General features: G+C 41.7%; 3 protein-coding genes across 5 annotated transcripts; all 3 read left to right on the plus strand.

Moving 5' to 3' along the window:
* Positions 1 to 5: 5 nt before the first annotated feature.
* klb (klotho beta) lies at positions 6 to 6,758 on the plus strand. The gene is made up of 6 exons (XM_044362889.1): positions 6 to 1,212; positions 2,249 to 2,762; positions 2,872 to 3,140; positions 3,249 to 3,505; positions 3,731 to 4,659; positions 5,033 to 6,758. The coding sequence occupies exons 1-6, from the start codon at positions 454 to 456 to the stop codon at positions 5,446 to 5,448; spliced, it is 3,144 nt and encodes a 1,047-aa protein (XP_044218824.1). The 5' UTR covers positions 6 to 453; the 3' UTR covers positions 5,449 to 6,758.
* Positions 6,759 to 6,948: 190 nt separating this feature from the next.
* Positions 6,949 to 12,373, plus strand: ube2ka (ubiquitin-conjugating enzyme E2Ka (UBC1 homolog, yeast)). The gene is made up of 7 exons (XM_044363682.1): positions 6,949 to 7,305; positions 7,882 to 7,975; positions 8,222 to 8,280; positions 8,410 to 8,492; positions 8,812 to 8,911; positions 10,793 to 10,921; positions 11,019 to 12,373. Exons 1-7 carry the CDS (start codon positions 7,243 to 7,245, stop codon positions 11,091 to 11,093), a joined length of 603 nt encoding a protein of 200 aa, XP_044219617.1. The 5' UTR covers positions 6,949 to 7,242; the 3' UTR covers positions 11,094 to 12,373.
* A 95-nt stretch (positions 12,374 to 12,468) lies between these two features.
* LOC122990351 (neuronal acetylcholine receptor subunit alpha-9-II) lies at positions 12,469 to 20,469 on the plus strand. Of its 3 annotated transcripts, none has more exons than XM_044363679.1 (6): positions 12,469 to 14,895; positions 15,625 to 16,725; positions 16,890 to 17,044; positions 18,064 to 18,244; positions 18,942 to 19,293; positions 19,531 to 20,469. In XM_044363679.1, the coding sequence occupies exons 2-6, from the start codon at positions 16,537 to 16,539 to the stop codon at positions 20,316 to 20,318; spliced, it is 1,665 nt and encodes a 554-aa protein (XP_044219614.1). In that variant the 5' UTR covers positions 12,469 to 14,895; positions 15,625 to 16,536; the 3' UTR covers positions 20,319 to 20,469. The 3 variants fall into 3 exon arrangements, with proteins under 3 accessions (XP_044219614.1, XP_044219613.1, XP_044219615.1); XM_044363678.1 differs by having other exon boundaries at positions 15,625 to 15,770; XM_044363680.1 differs by lacking the exon at positions 12,469 to 14,895 and having other exon boundaries at positions 16,640 to 16,770; positions 16,890 to 16,988.
* The last annotated feature ends 284 nt before the right edge of the window (positions 20,470 to 20,753 follow it).

Consider the following 20,753-nt stretch of genomic DNA (forward strand, 5'->3'; position numbering starts at 1 on the left):
GTGTGTCTTCACAGGAATCACTAAGTCATAGTAAGTGTTGGTTCTCTCTCTTAAAAGGTTTTTTTTTGGTGACACAATAGGAGGAGGAGGAAGTGTTTTTGGAATAGGTAAAAACTTCTCAGAGGTATATAATACAAGAGTGCGCGGATATGAGTCAACCTTTGTATGTGTGAACATTATGTGGTAGGGAGGGGCTGAGTGGGAACACAGTGCACCGAAGGAAAGAAAGAGAAATCTGACCAGGTTACCTCAGATGGACATCAGATGGATACTGCAGCACCACACAGCTTCAAATGTTCCTCTCTCCTGGCTGTGATACTTTCCCCTCTATCCTCCTGCACCATGGATCTCTTGTTTCTCACAAGAGTTATGATATTTCGCAGAGCATTTGCTCCATCTGAGGCCACCTGCTCCCTTGAAGTGGATTTCTGAAACAAGGTAAACTCCTTCAGCATGCTGAACCATCCTCTTCCTACACTTCAGTGTCTTTTACTCTCCCTTCTGTTGTTGGCATGTGGTTGGAACAAGGCTGCTGGCTCGCTTGGGGAGGGCAGGAAGATTTGGCAGCAGCCCAAGCCAGAACCCATCATCCAAGACCAGTCTTTTCTTCATGACACCTTCCCCTCAGGATTCCTTTGGGGCTCGGGGACGTCTGCCTTTCAGACAGAGGGATCCTGGGACCAGGGCGGGAAGGGCGCCTCCATCTGGGACCATTTCACCCACTCCTCCGTTGGTTATTTGACAACTGAGACTGCCAATGTGGCTAGTGACAGCTACATTCACTGGGAAGAAGATGTGAAGGCACTTGAGTATTTGGGTGTAAGATCATACTCCTTTTCTCTCTCCTGGCCTAGACTCTTTCCTGATGGTAATGCCAGGGGTCAGCCCAATACAGCTGTTGTGGAGCACTACAGCCGTCTCATAGGGAGGCTTCTAGAAAAGAAAATCAAGCCCATTGTCACTCTCTACCACTGGGACCTGCCACAGGTCCTGCAGGAGCGATATGGAGGCTGGAAAAATGACACGCTTGTTGGATTGTTTGAGGACTATGCTGCTTTTTGTTTCCGTACATTTGGGAACCGTGTTAAGTACTGGCTTACTATGCACAACCCATACCTCGTGGCTGCACAGGGGTATGGAACAGGTGTGCATGCCCCTGGTGAAACAGGGGGACCCGCTGGCTCGCTCATTGTGGCCCACAATCTGATCAAGGTAAGTTAAACAGAGTCAAGTGATTGGGAGTCTGTTATTGATACTCTGTTATCACAATGTACTTTATCTGTGTGGGCTGTAAACTAAAGTCACAAGACAGTGAAGTAAACACAGACTGCACCAGTGCACTGATATTTTGTTGTAATCGAATTAAATCAATAAAGGCTATGAGTTTCCATTTATTGTAAAACAGTATAACTGGTTCAGCCTTAATACTCATTCTTTAAATGTAATCTCTTCAAAGATCAGTCAATCATATTTTATTTTGACAGGCATATGATCAGTAAACAGGACACTAAAAAGAGACACTGAGGTCAAAGTCCACCACATCAGCACTTTTGTGCTGGAGAGAAACACTGTGTGACAGGAAGTCATGGAGATATACCTCATTAGTAATCACTTATGTTTATGCATCTGAGCTTTGCACAGATGGTGTGTGTACAGCTAACATCAAGCAGATAGAATGAGTGAATGGTAATAGATTGTGTACACGATTACTGTATTACTTCTGCTAGGGAGGTTAAGTCTTTGGTCTCATGTGTTTGTTTATCTGTTAAAGCAGTATATCTGAAAAACTTGCTTAGAAATGTGAATGACAGTTTGTGTTTCTCATCAACTTCCCCACTTAATAACACTTGATGCTGAGCGGGATCCAGATATTCATTCAACATTTTTAGTATTAAAATAACAATTTAGAAGATTGTGTAGACATGGCAGGGTTTTGCAGTCTGTGAGTGCTTTTGCAATGCTTTAAAAGCATGACAGGCTCTTTTCACAGCAGACATTTTGACTTGTCATGGTAGGAAAAGCACAGGTGTATCTAATAACATTAATGATGGCTTTGTTCTATTGTCTTTGTCCCAGTAAGCCATGAAAGTGAGCCAGCATGCACAATATCAGGACCCTAAACACCTGTGCTTTTGCTACTTTGACATATCAAAATGTCCTCTGCAAAAAAAGGCCTATTATACTGTTGTGATTATGTTGTAGACATTTGTATAGGGCGTCATAATTATGTGTCTGCTGTGATTTCCAGGCACATGCCAAAGCATGGCACACCTATAACTCCAACTTCCGCCCTGCTCAGAAGGGTAAGGTTTCCATTGTTTTGGGTTCCCACTGGGTTGAGCCTCAAAAAGGCCAAGATACAGCTGCCAGTGTTGAGCTTTGCCAGCAGTCGACAGAGGCTGTGCTTGGCTGGTTCGCCAATCCAATCTTCGGTAATGGGGACTACCCAGTCTCTTTAAAAATCAAGCATGGGTCCCTCTTGCCTGCATTCTCCCCTGAGGAGAAGCTCTGGGTGCAGAAAACAGCTGACTTCTTTGCTTTGTCGTTCGGGCCAAACAACCTCCGTCTGGGCCGAAACCTGGTCAGCTATGGGCAGTCAGTGACCCCAGACCTGAGGCGTATCCTGGGCTGGATAAAGCTGGAGTATGGGGACCCAAGGGTGCTGGTGGCTGAGGGAGGCTGGTACTCTGAAGCTAGTGTGGGAAGGGAAGACACAATAGCCATTTACCTGATGAAGAAGTTTATCAACCAGGTACTACAAGGTAAGAGGAGAAGTGGAAGGAGTGAACAAATATGATTTTGACAATATAATAATCGTCAAATAAATATAGTAAATAAGTATGTTCAACTTTCTTACTTTTTCTGTTATAGCTATCAGGTTTGATGGTGTGCAGGTGTTTGGCTACTCTGCCTGGTCATTGGTTGATGGATTTGAGTGGAATTATGGCTACACTATTAGGCGAGGCCTTTTCTACATTGACTTCAGTCAACCTAACCGAACCCGGACCCCCAAGACCACTGCTCAGTACTACAGGCATGTCATTGCTAACAATGGTTTCCCAAGAGATGAAACCTCCGGAGAGCTCCAAGGTCACTTCCCCTGTGAGTTTCACTGGGGCATTTCTGACTCCACCTTGCAGGTAAGAACAGGGCCCTAAGAAGACAAAAGAGTGGTTTTATTTAATCCGTTATAGAATAACACCATCAGCACACATCAAATGATTTCTCCTCTTTTTGTGTTATTGTAGGTCCACTTCTACCCCTTTTCCCCACAGTTTACTGATCCCCATTTGTACACCTGGAACCTGACAGGAGATGGATCGTTGCGTCCAGTCCCAGGGGTGAAGCTCAACACCAGACAAGCCCAGTGCACTGACTATTTGGCCATCCATGGTCACCTTCGCCTGTTTGCATCCACTGGGGCATCTCACTACCGCTTCGCCCTAAACTGGTCTCTGATTTTACCCCAGGGAGACCGCTCTAATGTGAACACTGAGGCTCTGAGGTAGAAATGTTCACCATTTCAGTCTTCCCAAATTCAACTCAGTTTGATTTTCTTCAATTCAGTACAATTCAGTTCAAATCCACAACATAATCAGATTCACACTATAGATTATGGCAAGATTCAGGTAAATTTAAACATGATAAGCACTGTCTTTCTGTCTCATGCACTCTTATACACATATTAACTCCTTCTTCTACCGTTTCACATTGTTATTACATTTAAAAGGTACTACCAATGTGTCCTGAGTGAGCTCAGGAAGCTGGACCTGGAGGCTGTCGTTATTCTCTACTACCCAACACACAGAGCTCCACATCTGGGCTTGCCTGGCCCCCTGCAAGCCTCTGGCGGTTGGCTCAACTACAGCACAGTGGACGCCTTTCAGGAGTATGCAGCGCTATGCTACCGGGAGCTGGGCTCCGGGGTTCGATACTGGATCACGGTCAATGAGCCAAACAGACTAGTAGATGTTTATTCCAGCGGGAAAGAGAAGCATCAGGCTGCTCATAACCTTCTTCTGGCTCATGCAAAAGCATGGAGGCTATATGAGCGGGAGTACTCTAGTCAACAGGGAGCAATGGTATCACTTGCACTACATGCCGACTGGGCCGAACCTGCCAACCCTTTCCTGGAGTCACATGCAGCAGCAGCACAAAGGTTCCTTCTGTTTGAACTTGGTCGCTTCCTGGACCCATTGCTGGGGCCTAGATATGAGGAGAAGAGCAAAGGGGACTACCCACAAGAAATGAAGGCATACCTAGAAGAGAGAGCTCAAGTAATGGGCCTCACTGGATACCCTCTACCTAATTTTACTGAGACTGAAAGGGAGGAGCTCAGAGGTGCATTGAGTTTCATAGCATTGAACCATTTTACCACTCGTTTGGTCTCTCCACTTCCCCACACGCAGTCCAATTTTCAGCAGAGACAACTCCCTGATCATGACTGTATGACCCTTTTTGATCCCACCTGGCCTTCCTCCAGTATGGGGCAGGCTCTTGTCCCCTGGGGATTGCGGAAGATCCTGAATTGGGTGACTGAGAGATATGGAGGGTCTCTGCCTCTCATCATCACAGCCAGTGGGGTTGATGACCAGGCTCTTGTGGAGGACAAACTGAGGCAACACTATCTAAGGAGTTATCTGCAGGAGGCCCTCAAAGGTGGGCTCTAAAAGCAATACAGGTTTTATGACCATATTGCCTCCTACTATAAAACCCAGATGTAATGAGAAACCATGAAGATCATAAAAAGAGAGAGGAGTCCAGAGAAAAACAGTGGCGCAATAATTGTTGATCAGTGTTGTGTTCATACTTTGCCCTTTATGGCTGTCAGCTCCCTTGTATTTGCATATGCAAATATGTTGTTTCCTAACACACACATGTATATGTATCCTTAATGTTTGTGTGTCAATGTTTGCAAAAAGGCTGTTTCTAAAGGCAGTATCGTATAGCCAGGTCATTCATATTGTTGGACGTGAGTAAAAAGAGAATTTCTGAACAATTATTTTTCTCTTAACTTTTTCTTTGTCTCCAGCTCATCATTTAGATGGCATCAACCTGCAGGGCTTCTACGTGTGGAAGCTTCAAGATCACCATGCCGCCCAGTTTGGCCTCTTCACCTCAACCCACCACCAATCCAAAGCGAAAGCCTCCCTCGCTGTCTACAGAGAAATCATCACTCATGGCGGTTTCCCTGAGGACAACACCACGCAGACCTGCAGGCTGAGTGAGTTCCAGCAGCCTTGCTCTGCATGTGCATGGATGTTCAAGAACAAAGCCATGCTGGTGTTTGGAGGCTGCCTCCTAATAACAGCCGTCATGCTGGCTGCACTTGTCGTCTTCGTCATCATCACCAGAAACCAAAGAAGAGGCAGAGGGAGGGGGGTGAGCAGGAGGAGAAGAAGGGAAGGAGTATCAGTGTGTTCATGTCCACCTGTTGTTAAGAGCTAACTGTGGGAGAGGGTCAGACAGCAGAGCCGCTCATCAAAGGAGAAGAGCCACGATTTCTAATTATGTGTGGTTCATTAATGCTTGTGTCTGCTCTGTTGTGATAAATGTATAATTGGTTTACCCACAATCACTGTCAAGAGATCAAGAGAAATGTCTTAGTCTACTGTGATAACAGGTTATTTAGATGAGGGTGATCATTTAAGGGAACTGCAAATGCTACTTTGTTGATATGTTCTACAGTTGGATTGCAATGAAAGGGCAACAGATTTACTGAATGCCAAAGACTCTTACATACGTTGCATTTTTACAAAAGTTGATAATTGATCATGTGAGCTCTATGGTTTCCAATGAAGGAGAAGAAATATTTAACCTAAATGTTGAACCTTTCAGCTTTATCATAGAGAAAATATGTCGATATCATTATTCTAGTATTGTAATAAATCCAGTCAGCGATGATAATGTTGTGTCAAAAATGTGATGTTGATATTTTAGAATTTCATAGTATGATATGTTTAGATTAGATTTAATTGTGGATTGCACTGTTTTTGAGGGAGGTTTTTTTTTTTTTTTTTTTTTAAATTTCAGTATATTGGTATCTACTTTATTGAAATTCTCTTAGGAGAACTGTGATGTTTCATGGGGCAATGATGCCCCCTAGTGTCATTAATGCTGCTGTGATGAAACACAATGTGAACTGCAGGTCTGTCTTTTGTTAAAAAATTGGAAGACTATCAAAAAGTACTGCAGATGCTCATGCGTGTCTATTAATGAAACATCATGGCTACAGACGTTTAGATTTATGTTTGTGATGGTTCACTACTTTGCATTACTTTGGAGCACAGATAACCATGTGGTACATCTGGATGACTGTATCTCCAATACTTTGAATCCCTGTATCTAAACTTGTCTTCTGAAGTGGTATGTGCTTCTCTGAGGATTTTCTGGTCACTTGAGAGTAAAGAATTTTCCTTTAATTTAACGTGATCAAAAGCACACACCCGTGACTTCCATCTTTGATTTTTATTGACGTGTAAATGAGTGACAGACACACTGCTTTAACATGCTTGTATGCTGGTGAACTTACTTAATGGAGCAATGGGAAGAAACTGTATGTTCACAAGACTGCATTTGATGCATACTTTAGACATTAAAAATGTTATATAGATCAGTGTTGTCTAACTTTTTAGACTAAATGTAGTTGATCACAAAGTAAATGTATTTGCTTGTTAGTGTGTGAAACCATGTTTACTATTTATGGAGTGTTTGCTTGAATGTGTAAACTAAAAGTACAATTAAAAGGGAAACATTGACCTTGTTTTGTTTTTTTAATATACTACATGTATGGAAATATCAATTAATATAAACCTCCACACCTCGCAGAGTTTTAATAATAAAAAAATAATAACAATAATAATAATAAAATTATTCATCATGCACGAATCAACCAATGACAGGAGGCGTTCAGGATGGCAATACAGGTCACGTGACCCCCTCTCCTCCAGACTGCATGCAGTTTGGTATTAAAATGTTTTCGGTACCACCATCCATTCTGTTGTTATACATTGGAGATGATAGTTACATATTGAGCTGTTTTGACGAGTCATAACATAACATTGGTAACCGGAACTGACGGCACTCAAGGTGAACAACATTTGTAGCTGTTATTTTTGAGGTTGTATCCCCCCAAAAAGGAGCAGAGTTTACTGCAGGCAGGAGAAGCTAGCTAACGTTTAGTCAGGTCGGACGGACGGACGGCGGCGAGGCCCCAACCGGACGGGAACACGGGGGAAAACCATGGCCAACATCGCAGTTCAGAGGATAAAACGGGAATTCAAGGAGGTGCTCAAAAGTGAAGAGGTTTGTTTGTCATGTTTGCCACTTCGCGTTACTGCTTTTCTGTTTTTCTTTTGACTATGAGGCTGAATGTGAGTGACGCGTCGCTGGCTCAGCTGTCAGTTTGCTAATCGCCGAGCTGCTGCTAGCTTTAGCTAACTGGCAGTGCATCCGGCTTCACAAATAGATATTAATGTGCCTCCGTGGCGAGGTTAGAGCCCAGAAAGTCACTGGTGAGAGAAGCATTACTTGAGTTAAATGAGTCTTAAGTTGATATTGCTAACGTAACCGGCTGGGCTTACCATGCCTTCTGTGGTAACTAAGCTAGCTTAGTTAGCTATCAAAGATAGTTTGGTGTCGGTTTACTCTCATGTGTGCTCCACATAGACTCGTCTCAACTCACGTTAGAGAGCCATCATGTGTAGATCCATAAGACGTGTGCAACAAGTTGAGGTCAACTTTGGCTAATGCTGCGGGGGGTGGGTGTCAACTTATGCTGCATAGGCAGGTTTGAGTTTGACAGCAAGCGAGATTAACACTTTGCGGTCTGCCTGTCTGCTAAAGTTAACATGCTTCTTTGCCTTTTTTTCATCCTTTCAGACGAGCAAAAACCAGATAAAAGTGGATCTGGTGGATGAGAACTTCACAGAACTTAAAGGGGAGATAGCAGGGCCACCTGACACACCGTATGAAGGTGAGGGGCTCCTGGAGACTCTCTGCTGTCTGCTAACCTCAATGCATGGTTGCACAATTTCGTTATGTGATATTAGGTGCACAAGGCCTCACCAACTAACTATTTCAAGAGGGTTTCAACCCTCATTAATGCAAATTAAATTATTTTGCATCTAAACAATAACATACTGCCTGACTCTGTTGATGGATGCTTTAAATATTTGTTATCATTCTTGAATAATTGTGATTCCGCTTCATTTCTTTCCAGGGGGTAGATATCAACTAGAAATTAAAATTCCAGAGACATATCCTTTCAATCCACCCAAGGTATGCATTCATTAGTATTATTTGTTACAGATAACAAGTCCTACTGGACACTGGTGTTAGAAATTCTGTGTTTCTGTGTTAATCCACAGTTGATTATTTTCTTTGTCTCTTTTTCTTTCTATCGCTCAGGTGCGGTTTATCACAAAGATCTGGCATCCCAACATCAGCTCAGTCACAGGTGCAATATGTCTGGACATTCTCAAAGACCAGTGGTGAGTGAATGTGTGCCAGCATTCCCAGCATTCTTTATCCTTCATACATCCATCATGAAATACTTCTCCTGTTGTGTAAGACCCTTTTTCCCCTACCGAAGCCTTTGGCAGTCCTACGTTTTCGACCTGATGCCCAGCCCTGTTAACTCTTAGAAAACAATACAATCCTCTCACTAATAGTTTTAACTCTTACAACACAGCAAATGACTCCAGTATGTGTTGTTTTGTACTCCTACTTATTATAGAGTCCATACGTCCATAAGGAAAGTCAACCCTCATATTTGATCTGCACTAAACATTGACCTCTACGTCCTTTCAGGGCAGCAGCTATGACACTGAGGACGGTCCTCCTGTCATTACAAGCTTTATTGGCAGCTGCAGAACCAGATGACCCACAGGACGCAGTGGTAGCCAATCAGGTGAGTGTGCATGTATATTTGTTGTGAGTTTTTGTTGACCAATTTACTGTGAATATGTATTTCTAATGGGTGGAGCTGAGCAACATTTTAGTATTTTATTATCACTAGATGGCTTATAGGCTTTTTATTGTTCTAGTACAGTGGTGTGACTCATTTTCTTCTCATCTAAAAGCCTTTGATTACAGCTAGCTGGTAACATTTTCTCAACCAGGGTTACTCAACCTATTACGACAGTGTGATTGTGTTTTAAGATACAATGATGCTCATGACCTGTTGTGTCAGCGATCTGTCATGTCAAATCAGTTACAGTATGTTTGGGAAACTTTATTAGAAATATTATGATGATGACACAATATGATCTATGTGGAGTTAAATGAATATCTTGCATCAGTCTTTTTAAAAATCTGAAAGATAATGAAGATTGATGTTACAAAGGGAGTTAATTGCTTGCTCATCCGAAATCAAATCTGAAATAATACATTTCCAACCTTAGCTGTGAATATGAATATGGTTGTGTCTCTGGGACACCTAAGCTCTTTTAAAATATAGAGTTAGCCTTTGAATCTATTGTCTTTTGCTATTTAAATATAATTTGATTTGATTATTGATGGTTATGGTTATAATATTGGTCCTGAATGCACCTCTGTCACTAATGAATTGTTGCATCGAGATGGATTTCTTGTTGAGATATTAATGTCAGATCCACCTGTGCAGGATCCTGGACTGTTACCTTAAATGCCCTTTTACATATAGATGCATTATGCTTTGTTTTGTCCTGTATGCAAGTTAATCGTTACAGTTTAAGCAATAGTTAGTGCAGTGTCAGTAATGTGAAAGTGTTGTGAAATATCATGTGTAGGCAGCAAGCTTTCCTGCTTGTTTTTTTTTTTTTTTGAGATTATCCTACTGAACACATTATAACGCCTACATCCAATCACTAATCCTGTGTAAAAGTGAGTAACAATGATGTACCCACATCACAATGAAATTCACACAGTGTGAAAAAAGGTTAGATAAGATTTTGCATAACTTTGTAGATACTCAGTGATCATGTTTTCAAACAGCTCGAGTGTTGAACAGCTGGTCAGAGATATAACATCGGTCAGACATCAAATAGTGAGTAGAAACCTGAGGCTATGGAGGTGGATTGGAAGGTGTTACACCCAAAAATGTTTCATAGCTGCCCTGGAAAAAAAAACTCATGAACATTTGACATTAACAGTATCTGGTTATTGTAATTGTTGTACTGCTTAATGACCTTCTGAGATAAGGCATGTTCAGTTCAAAACTTGATACAAAGCTACAATTTGTTTGTTTCATTTACATACTAATTTAAATGCTAATAGTTGATGCTGGTGGAAAATCTACAACTGCATTACATTTTTATAAATGCCCACACAGCATGGACACAGAGAACTGGGCAGAAATGACTGCCTGGCAGACTGCAGATGTACCAGTTCCTCTGGCTCTGACCGTCTCTGCAGCCTCAAAATCTTGCAGATCATTATTTTATTGACAATCTGTTGTGGAGCCTCATATACAAAATAGTATAGATGGGTTGTAAGTGCACTACTCTTCTGCTCATAGTTGCTTGTGTTCTAGAGGATCTGCTGATCATTTTTGCCATGAATGTTAGTTAATGCATTAACAAATACTGTGCTTATATGTTCGATCCTGTATGTGTTTTTGTTTTATAGTTTTACAATTTTGAATCACAGTGGATGTAATTCATATTTTCATACACTGATCAACATGAAACGCCAGTAAAAACAAATCTCTAAAACTTGATTTAAACTAAATAACAATATGAAATGTTTGAGTTGTTGACGGTGGTATGCTGAACCTCTTTTACACAAACTTTCATATTTGTTCATCTCACAGTACAAGCAGAACCCAGAGATGTTCAAACAGACAGCGAGGCTCTGGTCTCATGTCTATGCAGGCGCTCCCGTCTCCAGTCCGGAGTACACACGCAAAATAGACAAACTGTGTGCCATGGGCTTTGAAAAAGTAAGTATCTTTCAATTTTTTTCCTCCCCTGCTGTGCATTACACTGCTGAATTCAGCTGCAGAATAAAACTTGGTTTTTTTTCCGTTTCCTCTACAGAATGCAGTAATAGTGGCGTTGTCGTCAAAATCCTGGGACGTGGAGACGGCGACAGAGCTACTGCTCAGTAACTGAATCTTGACACTCTTCATCTTCCTCTTGAACCCTATCTCCCCTCCTCACACATACACACCCTCCTCCAAATTCCTGCTGTCTCAAGGCGTCTCTTCCCCTATCGCACCCTCTGTTTCACAGTGGACTCCTCACCTCCACACTCCCCCTTCTTCCACCCCGCCCCCCCCCCCGTCGTCTCCCTTTTGTGTGGCATCTTATTCCCCCCCGTCCCTCCTCCCATTATCACCTCTGCTGTACCACACTCCAATCAGTCGCTCCGTGAGCTCCTATCACTGGTTTCTTTAAGATCATTCAACATTCCACTCAGTGCTACAATCAGAAGTCCAGCCACATCACACCACCTTCTTTTGAAGAAAAAATGCCAGACTTAAGACCCCGCCCATGCCCGCTAGTCTCCCAGCTTTCTCTGGCTGTGTCCAAGAAGCGGCTGTCAGCGGCTTATCCTTGCCTATGCAGTGCATTTACTTTCATTTGTGGAAACCTTTGTAGGAGAGTGTTAAGCCATTCAAGGAGACTCTTTTGGACCTGGTCATGATTTTTACACACTTCGAGGCCTGTTTCCCACACAGGGAATAAGCCGAGTCCTACACTAACCACATCTTTAAATTCGTATCACTATTGAAATTTTCTTCCGCTGCGTCCAAAATAATTACCTTCTCTCATTCACTAATCCTTCCATAATAAACTGTCTGTATAATGACTTGAACTTGAAATTTCAGACCTCTATGAATCGTTATCTTGTGCCATCGCTGGAATAATTTGAGGCGTTATAAGGTACATACATTTTGTAAAAGTAAAGTAAACACCACCAGGCAGCAAACAGAGTTATTCAGACACAGGAAAGGAAAAGGCTTATTCCCTGTTCTTGAGACAGCGTTCACACAGAAGTCATACTCACATTCATGTCACAGTTTTCCCCCCTTCGCCTGTCTGACGAACCCAAAGCTCCCGCAGCAAACCCCAATTCCCACCACCACCACCCCCTCCACACACCTGTTATTGACACAGCTTACTTCGCCTGTCACTTTCACCACATTTTAAAAAAGATTTTTATTTGGTTTTTGGCCTCCTACAGGAATACATTTGGATTCTTGTTTTTAAACTGAGAGAAAACAAAACAAAAAAAAAAAACATGTTCAGCAGTAACACAACCTCTCACAAGTCTGGAAGGAAACAGTACAAAACAAGTGAAAACTATTGCATTATCTAAACAACGCCAACAGATAAATATGTCAAATGATTCATCTGTAAATAAAGATATTAAAGTCTGTGTAAATTAATCCATATTCTGTCCCTTTTGTGTATTGCCTCTCAGAGACGTGTCTTCGCTGTGCCGCATGATATTTATTGACTGGAATAATTTTCCTGCAAGGAAGAAATCTTATAGGATTATAACTCAGTCACAATATTAATACATTGAGGAAGTGTTTCTGTATGCTGTTGTGTAGCATCCAACACTTCTTTATTAGTTTGTTTGGCTGTGCATGCATTTGAATAAAAACTAGGGTGAGGCTCTAAATTTACACGACCAACAGAAATTTAACCTACAGGGAATAACATTGCCAGTGAAAATAGAGCAAGCAAGCCAATTTAGATGAAGAATGTGGATGCAGAACTGGAGAATGGATTATGCATATTAGAATTTGCCTACAGTGGTACTTTGGACTTGTACAGTAGTGTTGCAGTGCTGTTGCGTTAGATGCCTGGTTGAACAAGCACTTTTTTTGGGTATATTTAGAGCCTGAACAAGGAAATGATGCAGTCGTGTATCTTGATGTACAGATCACCTTGTGTTAAGTGAGGCAAACTGATTCGAGCATGATAACAGATGGCCTGATTGGTAGCATGTTGTGCCACGGTGAACCTCTCCAAGAAACACTGGCAACAATCTGAATGCTGCGTTTCAACCTACATAGTTGTACCAAACAGGAAAAAAGCACATCCAATCAACAGCAAGTATGTAGTGTATGTCCAGCATCTGTGACAATAGTATAGTGGATTTGTTTGCACAGCTGCACACTAAAACAGCCTTGTCTTTTGGGAATCCTAAAAGACAAAACTTAATTTTGTATTCCTCCACTTTTACTATATTTACAATCCGGAACTCAAAGCATCCCAGAGCAGTGGAGGACTGTACTACACAAGGCTGGATACAAGATTGAAAGAAATACTGAGCTTCCTGCCTCCCTCAATGGCAGTTAGATAATGAATCTCTTTGCTATTATAATTCAAACAAACAAAACCTTCAAAGTGTTGAAGGTTGCACGGGACTGACTTCACCATGGCATATCTCCTTAACTTCTTTGTTCCAGTCGTGTTGGACTGAGTAGAAAATAAAGACGACTCCCACAGTATTACTATTGGGAATCACAGTGTCTGACTCGCAACAGTAAGGTTGTAGTACCAGCATCTTTATCTTTTATTGGGCATAATTGTAAGATTCCTGTGGGGATAGCTTATCTAAATACACTTTCATCATTGCTTCCTCAGTACTCCTCTCTCACTGCAACTTGCTTTTGTTATTTTTCAAACAGCTCTTTCATGAATCATAAAGGACCCCTGCCATGTGATGTTTAAATGCTGAAAAAACATTTATTAAGATAGAGCATATGTCTGAAATTGGGGGCATAATGACTTTGTTATGAGAGATCTGTGACTTTTTTACAAACGACTAACATTTACAATTGCAGCACAGCTGGAGGGCCTATAAAAACTCACTGAAATAATGATTATTTATTTATATGAATTGTTTATAACCACAGATGGCTTAATTTATATACAGAGGGGAAACTAGTTTGGGCACAAATTAAGTTAAACAAGTCAGACAGGTGGACAACATATGAAGAACATAATGCCACAACAACATCAGCGACAATAAAACACCAAAAAAAGACATTCCTAGAGAACATCAGTGTAGCTCAGGAGTTAGACTAGCCACTAAATTAAGGAATATTATATTGATACAATTAATCAGTTCATGTATAAAAAGCCCATCATAAGGATTAATGAACTCTACAAAATGTCATAACAGAAACAATGAGGGAGTCACAACTATCCAGATCCAAAGTGGTTACATGCCAAATTTCTGATCAATACTCTGAAATCACCCAGGTATCTGCAAATATATTGATTTTGTGTTTAATAATAATATATTTTTTTTAATTAAAGTGCTCTTCCAGTTCATATCTGGTGCCCCACATTGTGTCTTTATTTTAATTCCTGCTCTGACTGGCCTTTACTTTCTGTGGTGCATCAATATCTTGAACACAAAAGATAATTCACATTCAAATAAATAGTTTCTATATTAAATTGGCCACTTGATGGATTGGTTTAGATAATAATATTATTAAACTCCCGTCTTTTTCTCCTGCATACCTCCCTGGTATTGGCAGTAATTTGTGGGCAGACGACAGCAGCTCACCTGGCTGCGGGCGTTTGAATGGCAGGTGAATAACCCAGTGTGTGGTGAGGCAATGATTCGTGGGCATCCTGTTTCTCTCGGTCCCGCTGCTGCTATATGATAGCCGGAGTATTATTCCGTGTCTCAGTCAGCAGACATGCTGCCTCCCCTGCCAAGCAGTAAGAGCTGTCCTGACCGCGACGACGACCACATGAAACGGTGTCCTGCTGTCTGCAGCTGAGTTCAACCGGGGTCGATTGGGCATCATGTAGGGCCCTCAGGGGATGAAACCCGGTTCCGTAAGACTGATGCTTGCAGTTACTTTTTTAATTTCGTCTTGGAGGTACTCAGAAATGTTCAAGATGATCCAAATAATCTGTCTGGCGATGCTGCTTCCCAACGGTAAGTTAGACGCTCCTGTTTGAGGAAAATGAAACGTCTGTGCTGTCAGCTGTAAAGATTGGACTGTTTTAACTTTGTACACTATTTTCTTTTGGTTAAAGAAGAAAGATGCTAGGTTTATCAATGTTTAATGCATTACTGTGTGCGTAATTACGCAGTGCGCCTTGCAATTAAAGGTCAGTTACACGTTAAATTTTGCATGCGGCTTTCAAATCATTTAACTAGGCAAGCTGTAAGTAGAGAATATGCTTTGGCGAAAGTGAAGACTTTTTTAGATATATATTTTGATATATAAACCCATATTAAACAAAGTTTCCACTCACTTCTTGGGATTTCTTGTATCTTCAATGGGTTTGGAAATGGCCCATATAATATTTCCTGATAATAAAAATATTCAGTTACTGTATAGCATTTATGGCCTAAAAAGAATTTTCTGAATGCCATGATTTTCTATGGATTTCAGAAAATAATAATAAACGATCATCACAACATCAAAAGAAAATCTCATGAAGTTTCTCCTTAGTTATGAGCTTAATTGAAAGTCACAATTAGAACAATGTGAAGTAAAACACAGTTTAAACCGTGTGACTTCAGGCTCAGAGGTGATTGTTCTGGAAAACAGAATAATCTCAGAATTGTTGGTACATCAAACTACATCGAAGAGCCCAACAGTTTTTCTGTCTAAAACTTGAAAACGGCAGATGACCTCATCTTTCTTTCTCTCTGCAGTGGTTCACTCGGCTCAGGGTCATAATGCTCAGAAGCTGCTGAATGATTTGATGGAGAATTATTCCAGCGCACTGCGGCCTGTGGAAGACACAGACAGGGCGCTTAATGTCACTTTACAGATCACCCTCTCTCAGATCAAAGATATGGTGAGTACTACAGATCCTCAAATCTGTTTATATTTACAGTATATAATGGTCAGATGTTTATTATAGAAATAAACCATATTTTCTTCCGAACAGACAGCAGGGATGTCCATAAGAAAAAAAACTTAGTTGAGTGAAAGTCATAGCACTTTTTTACAAATTGATTATTTAGTTTAAATGAAGAATTTGTAAAATTCATCATGCACAAAAAAATTGTAAAATCAAGTACATCAAGACCAAGGGATATTAATGAATATTGTTTTGTTGCCTTATATGTGACTATTTTCCAGTAATGACTAAGTGCCTCATTCCCCATTAAAGCACCATAAACTGCAGTCCTGCTGACAGTAATCCTGCCTTGTTGTAAACTCTTGTACTTTGTTCAAACAGAACCTGGATTTTGGAAAATACACAGCACTGTAGATCATAACCAACTCTTCAGAACTAAAACATAAAGAGATGAGATGTTATGTTGAATTTTGGTTAAATTTGTCCTGGGTTTTCATCACTGCAGCAAACAGTAATCATTAAAGGATATTTGTAGGTGCTGAGGTGTATGAATGACAGGTAGATCTTTTAATGTACTGGACGGGCCTACTGTTACTCAGCTAGATCAGGTTCCCGTTCAGGTTCAGTGCTGTGTCAGAGCATAGCACTTGTATTGTGCACATGTGTTTGGGTTTGTGTGTGTTTGCAGAGAGAAAACAGCTGTCATACTGAATGAAATGTCTCTGTGGGATACCAGGTTGTCTGCTCATGTCAGTCTGTCATGTTTAGAAAGGAAAGCGTGAGAGCCAGACAACAAATAAGTGTGTGCGTCGGAGTGTCCTGTTACCCAAAGCGGTTATGCTTACTTCAGTTCAGTGCTTCAGTGAAGCTCTGGCAGCGATACCAAAACCGCCCCCACCCACCCTCATCAGCGAGCCACCCTGCTCATCCACCTGATATTGACAGACAGGTCTGGATTTCAGCGGTTGTGATCATCTGAGGTCTATCTGCCCACGTAATGCTCATAATTAATGAGTATCGCTCTATAAGCTGCTGTTAGCGTGTATCCATTGTGAGCAGGCATGTGTGCGTTTGTGTAAATGCATCTATAAATGTGTATGTGTGTGTGTGAAGGACGAGAGGAACCAGGTGCTGATCGCCTACCTGTGGATTAGGCAGACATGGCATGATGCTTACCTGAAGTGGAATAAAGAGGACTACGATGGACTGGAGGTAATCCACATCCCCAGCAGCCTAGTGTGGAGGCCCGACCTTGTCCTCTATAACAAGTACGCCCGTACGTCACACACACGCACGCACACAAACAAACACTATAATTTCCTGATCTTCCTTGTCATGTGAGAACACTGGATTTTTTTGGATTTGGGTAAACCCCCATTTTGGCATCTGATGAGAAAAATGTTAAAATTCTCCTCAAACCCATGTATTGTAGTAGGTTAAGAACACTGTGTTACTACAGTGTAAGCTGAGATTTATTCCAGAAAGAAGCAGGATTACACACACATACACACATTAACATGTGTGTATGTGTGTGGGAGTTAACCACTTCCACAGCCTTAACGATATTACTAGAGGGAGCTTCACTAATAATATCATTAGTTGTCAGATATAAATTATATTTTCATGATAAAAATCTGCTTAATTTATGTAACACTTTACAACTGCAAAGTTAGAAATTTCTTTAGTCAACAAAATGCAATTTGCATATGTAGTAAAATGTAAATTTATACACACACCTAAAAAAAAGTCTTGATTATGGCCACTATAATACAGAGTTCATACAGTGTTAAATATACACTATGTTATATAGGTTTGTAATTTAGTATGGCATTTGTTTTGTTTATCACGTCATGAAACACGTGGCCATAATCACGTAATATACAATAAACAGACACTGTATGTGGATACAGTATACACTGAGTTATTAGTTTTTTAAGGATACCCATACAATGTAACACAATCCAGTACAACAGCCCTGTAAAAATATCATAGCTGTATAAAACAGTCTTTGAGGCTGTAGTCTGACTATTATAAAGTTCATAAAAGTAATGGCTTTATTGCAGGACTGCTGTATTAGCTTGTATTTGATTGTTCAGGTATGTCTAATAAACTAGTACCTCAGTGTCAAAAGCATACAATATACAAGCAACACAAACAAGCAACTGAGTTTTGGATTTGAGTTTACAACCTACTGGTTCTCTGTTCACTTCTGTACCAGCAGAAGATGCTCATGGCTCATGTGACGAGAGCTTTCGTCAGTGTGACTCTACTTTCTCCTCTCCTCCAGGGCTGATGATGACTTCTCAGGGCCGATGGACACCAACGTGAAACTGCGCTACAATGGAGAGATTACCTGGGACGCTCCTGCCATCACCAAGAGCTCTTGCGTGGTGGACGTCTCTTACTTCCCCTTTGACAGCCAGGAATGTAACCTGACTTTTGGTTCCTGGACCTACAATGGAAACCAGGTACGGAGAAACACATGCACATGTGCGAGGGTAAACCAACTCAATTCAGTTTATCCAACCGTGAGGATGATCTGTGTCACCTAAATGTATCAGGCCAGTTAAATTAGTTTCATGACACATGACTCTGGTCTGGGTTGTGATACTATACCGTCTGTGTTAAATTAGGGGGGTAACTGAGACTGGTCAGCTTAAAAAGCAGATAGGACACACACACCATCGCCATCAAACTCATGGTATAGAGCTGCTCTCTCTGTGGTCACGCATGGTTTTATGTTGTTGCTGTTAAATTTGGTTTAAAGTTATTAGACAAAATGAAAAGTCTGCACACTGTGACTAACACTGAAAATGATATTTAATAATTATGGACGTTTTTGGCCGAGTCTTTTCTCAGCATGCTAATTATTAGATTTAACAGTTGATAACAGTTAGGCTCAAATCATCTGTGTGTTAAATATTTTCTGCATAAGACAGTGTGCAGTTGTAAAGTTCGTAATACCCGTGCATGGCATTTAATAGAAAAGAAGAGAGTCAATTGTGAAACTTTACAGTCATGATAAAAGTCATTGCCGTCAGCACTTATCAAAATAGGCTACTGCTGACAAATTCCACTCGACGCACTAAATATGGCTGAGTTAAACAGTTTTTGTCCTGGTTGTGTGCTTCCTCTACACCGACTCATCCCTGTCCCTAATTTCAGGTAGACATCATTATGGGCATGGACAGCGGTGACCTGTCAGACTTTGTGGAAAACGTAGAGTGGGAATGCCACGGGATGCCGGCCACCAAGAACGTCATCATGTACGGCTGTTGCTCTGACCCGTATCCAGACATCACCTACACTGTGCTGCTGCAGCGCCGCTCCCGCTTTTACATCTTCAACCTCCTCCTACCCTGCTTCCTCATCTCCTTCTTGGCTCCTCTCGGATTCTACCTGCCCGCAGACTCCGGGGAGAAGGTTTCACTGGGAGTGACGGTTCTTCTGGCTCTCACTGTGTTCCAGCTAATGGTGGCCGAAAGCATGCCCCCCTCAGAGAGTGTGCCGCTTATAGGTAAGAGTAGGTGTGTTTAGGGTGGTGTTAAATCCAGTATTTATGGAACTTTTATGTGATTGTAGCATTTCTAAAATAATTATAGTGACATGCAATGCTGTCAGTGTGTCTTAAAGTCTTTAAACTACCAGTTCTGAGTGTGAAGGGCTAAACCATCACTCTGGTTCAAAGTTAACAAAAAACCTGTTAACGTTAACGTGTTAAGAATCTTTCCTTTCTGTCTTTTCTGTTACACAGGGAAGTACTATATTGCCACTATGACCATGGTCACAGCCTCCACAGCTCTCACCATCTTCATCATGAACATCCATTTCTGTGGTGCAGAGGCCAAACCAGTTCCTCACTGGGCAAAAGTCCTTATCATTGACTACATGTCCAAGATTTTCTTTGTGTATGAGGTGGGTGAGAACTGTGCCACTGCCTCCTCTACCTCTTCCTCGTCTTCTCACTCCCCCCACGATGACATCCGTCACAAGCACCTCAACTCCCACGTTCAGGCGAATGGTAAGCCGGGGAGCCGAAGTAGCCGAAACGAGCGGCAGGGCCACAAGCACCCTAGGCCCCAGACCCCCAAGCCGCAACATCATCCCAGAGTGAAAGCCCAGCACCACATCACCAGGGAGGAGAGGAGCCACCTCTCCAGCTTTGCACCTGGGAGGTACGAAGGCTCTAATGGGAAAATTCCTACAGGTGACTGCTGTAGAGAAGACCAGAAAGTCCCATGCTGCCCTGAAGACCAAAAGCTTCCCTGCTGCCCTGAAGACAAAAAGCCTCCAACCCAAAGCCCCACCGTAACCTTTGGCCCCTGTGTGTTCTGTAGCCATGGCAGCAGCATCCCTGGTGTGGACACCAAGCTGGTCCGCAATGTTGAATACATTGCAAACTGTTTCCGAGAGCAGAGGGCCACATGCGCCAAGGGGGCAGAATGGAAGAAGATTGCTAAAGTCATGGACAGATTCTTTATGTGGATCTTCTTCATCATGGTTTTCCTCATGAGCATCCTCATCATTGGCAAAGCACCATGAACAAGAAGAGATTTTTTTACATTTGACTTAGTAAACTATTTTTGCTCAAAGAAAAAAAAGTTGTATTGGACATGTTTTTGGACATGTACATACAAAACATGCTGTATTCTTTAACATTAACTAAACATTAAAACGGTTTCTTTATAATTTAGTGTTCTGTTGCTCACCACTCTGCATGCATTTTGGCTACTTTGCCTCCTATATAATCCTTAGCATCTCCACTGATAGCGTGTTGTAAATATACAGTTTATTGCCCTATCCCCATCAGCCTTGATATACAGCCTTGATGCACACCATCTGACCATTGAATACATGTGAGGGGATCTGCTGTCGAGTTAAAATATGACCAGTGGAGACTGCACATGTCTTATTCACTACTGTGAAATCAGATGCCCGGGGCTGAGCGAGAAAAAGAGAGAGAGACACCGTCAGTGC

The sequence above is a fragment of the Thunnus albacares genome, chromosome 10 (genome assembly GCF_914725855.1).
Source record: "Thunnus albacares chromosome 10, fThuAlb1.1, whole genome shotgun sequence".
NCBI lineage: Eukaryota > Metazoa > Chordata > Actinopteri > Scombriformes > Scombridae > Thunnus > Thunnus albacares.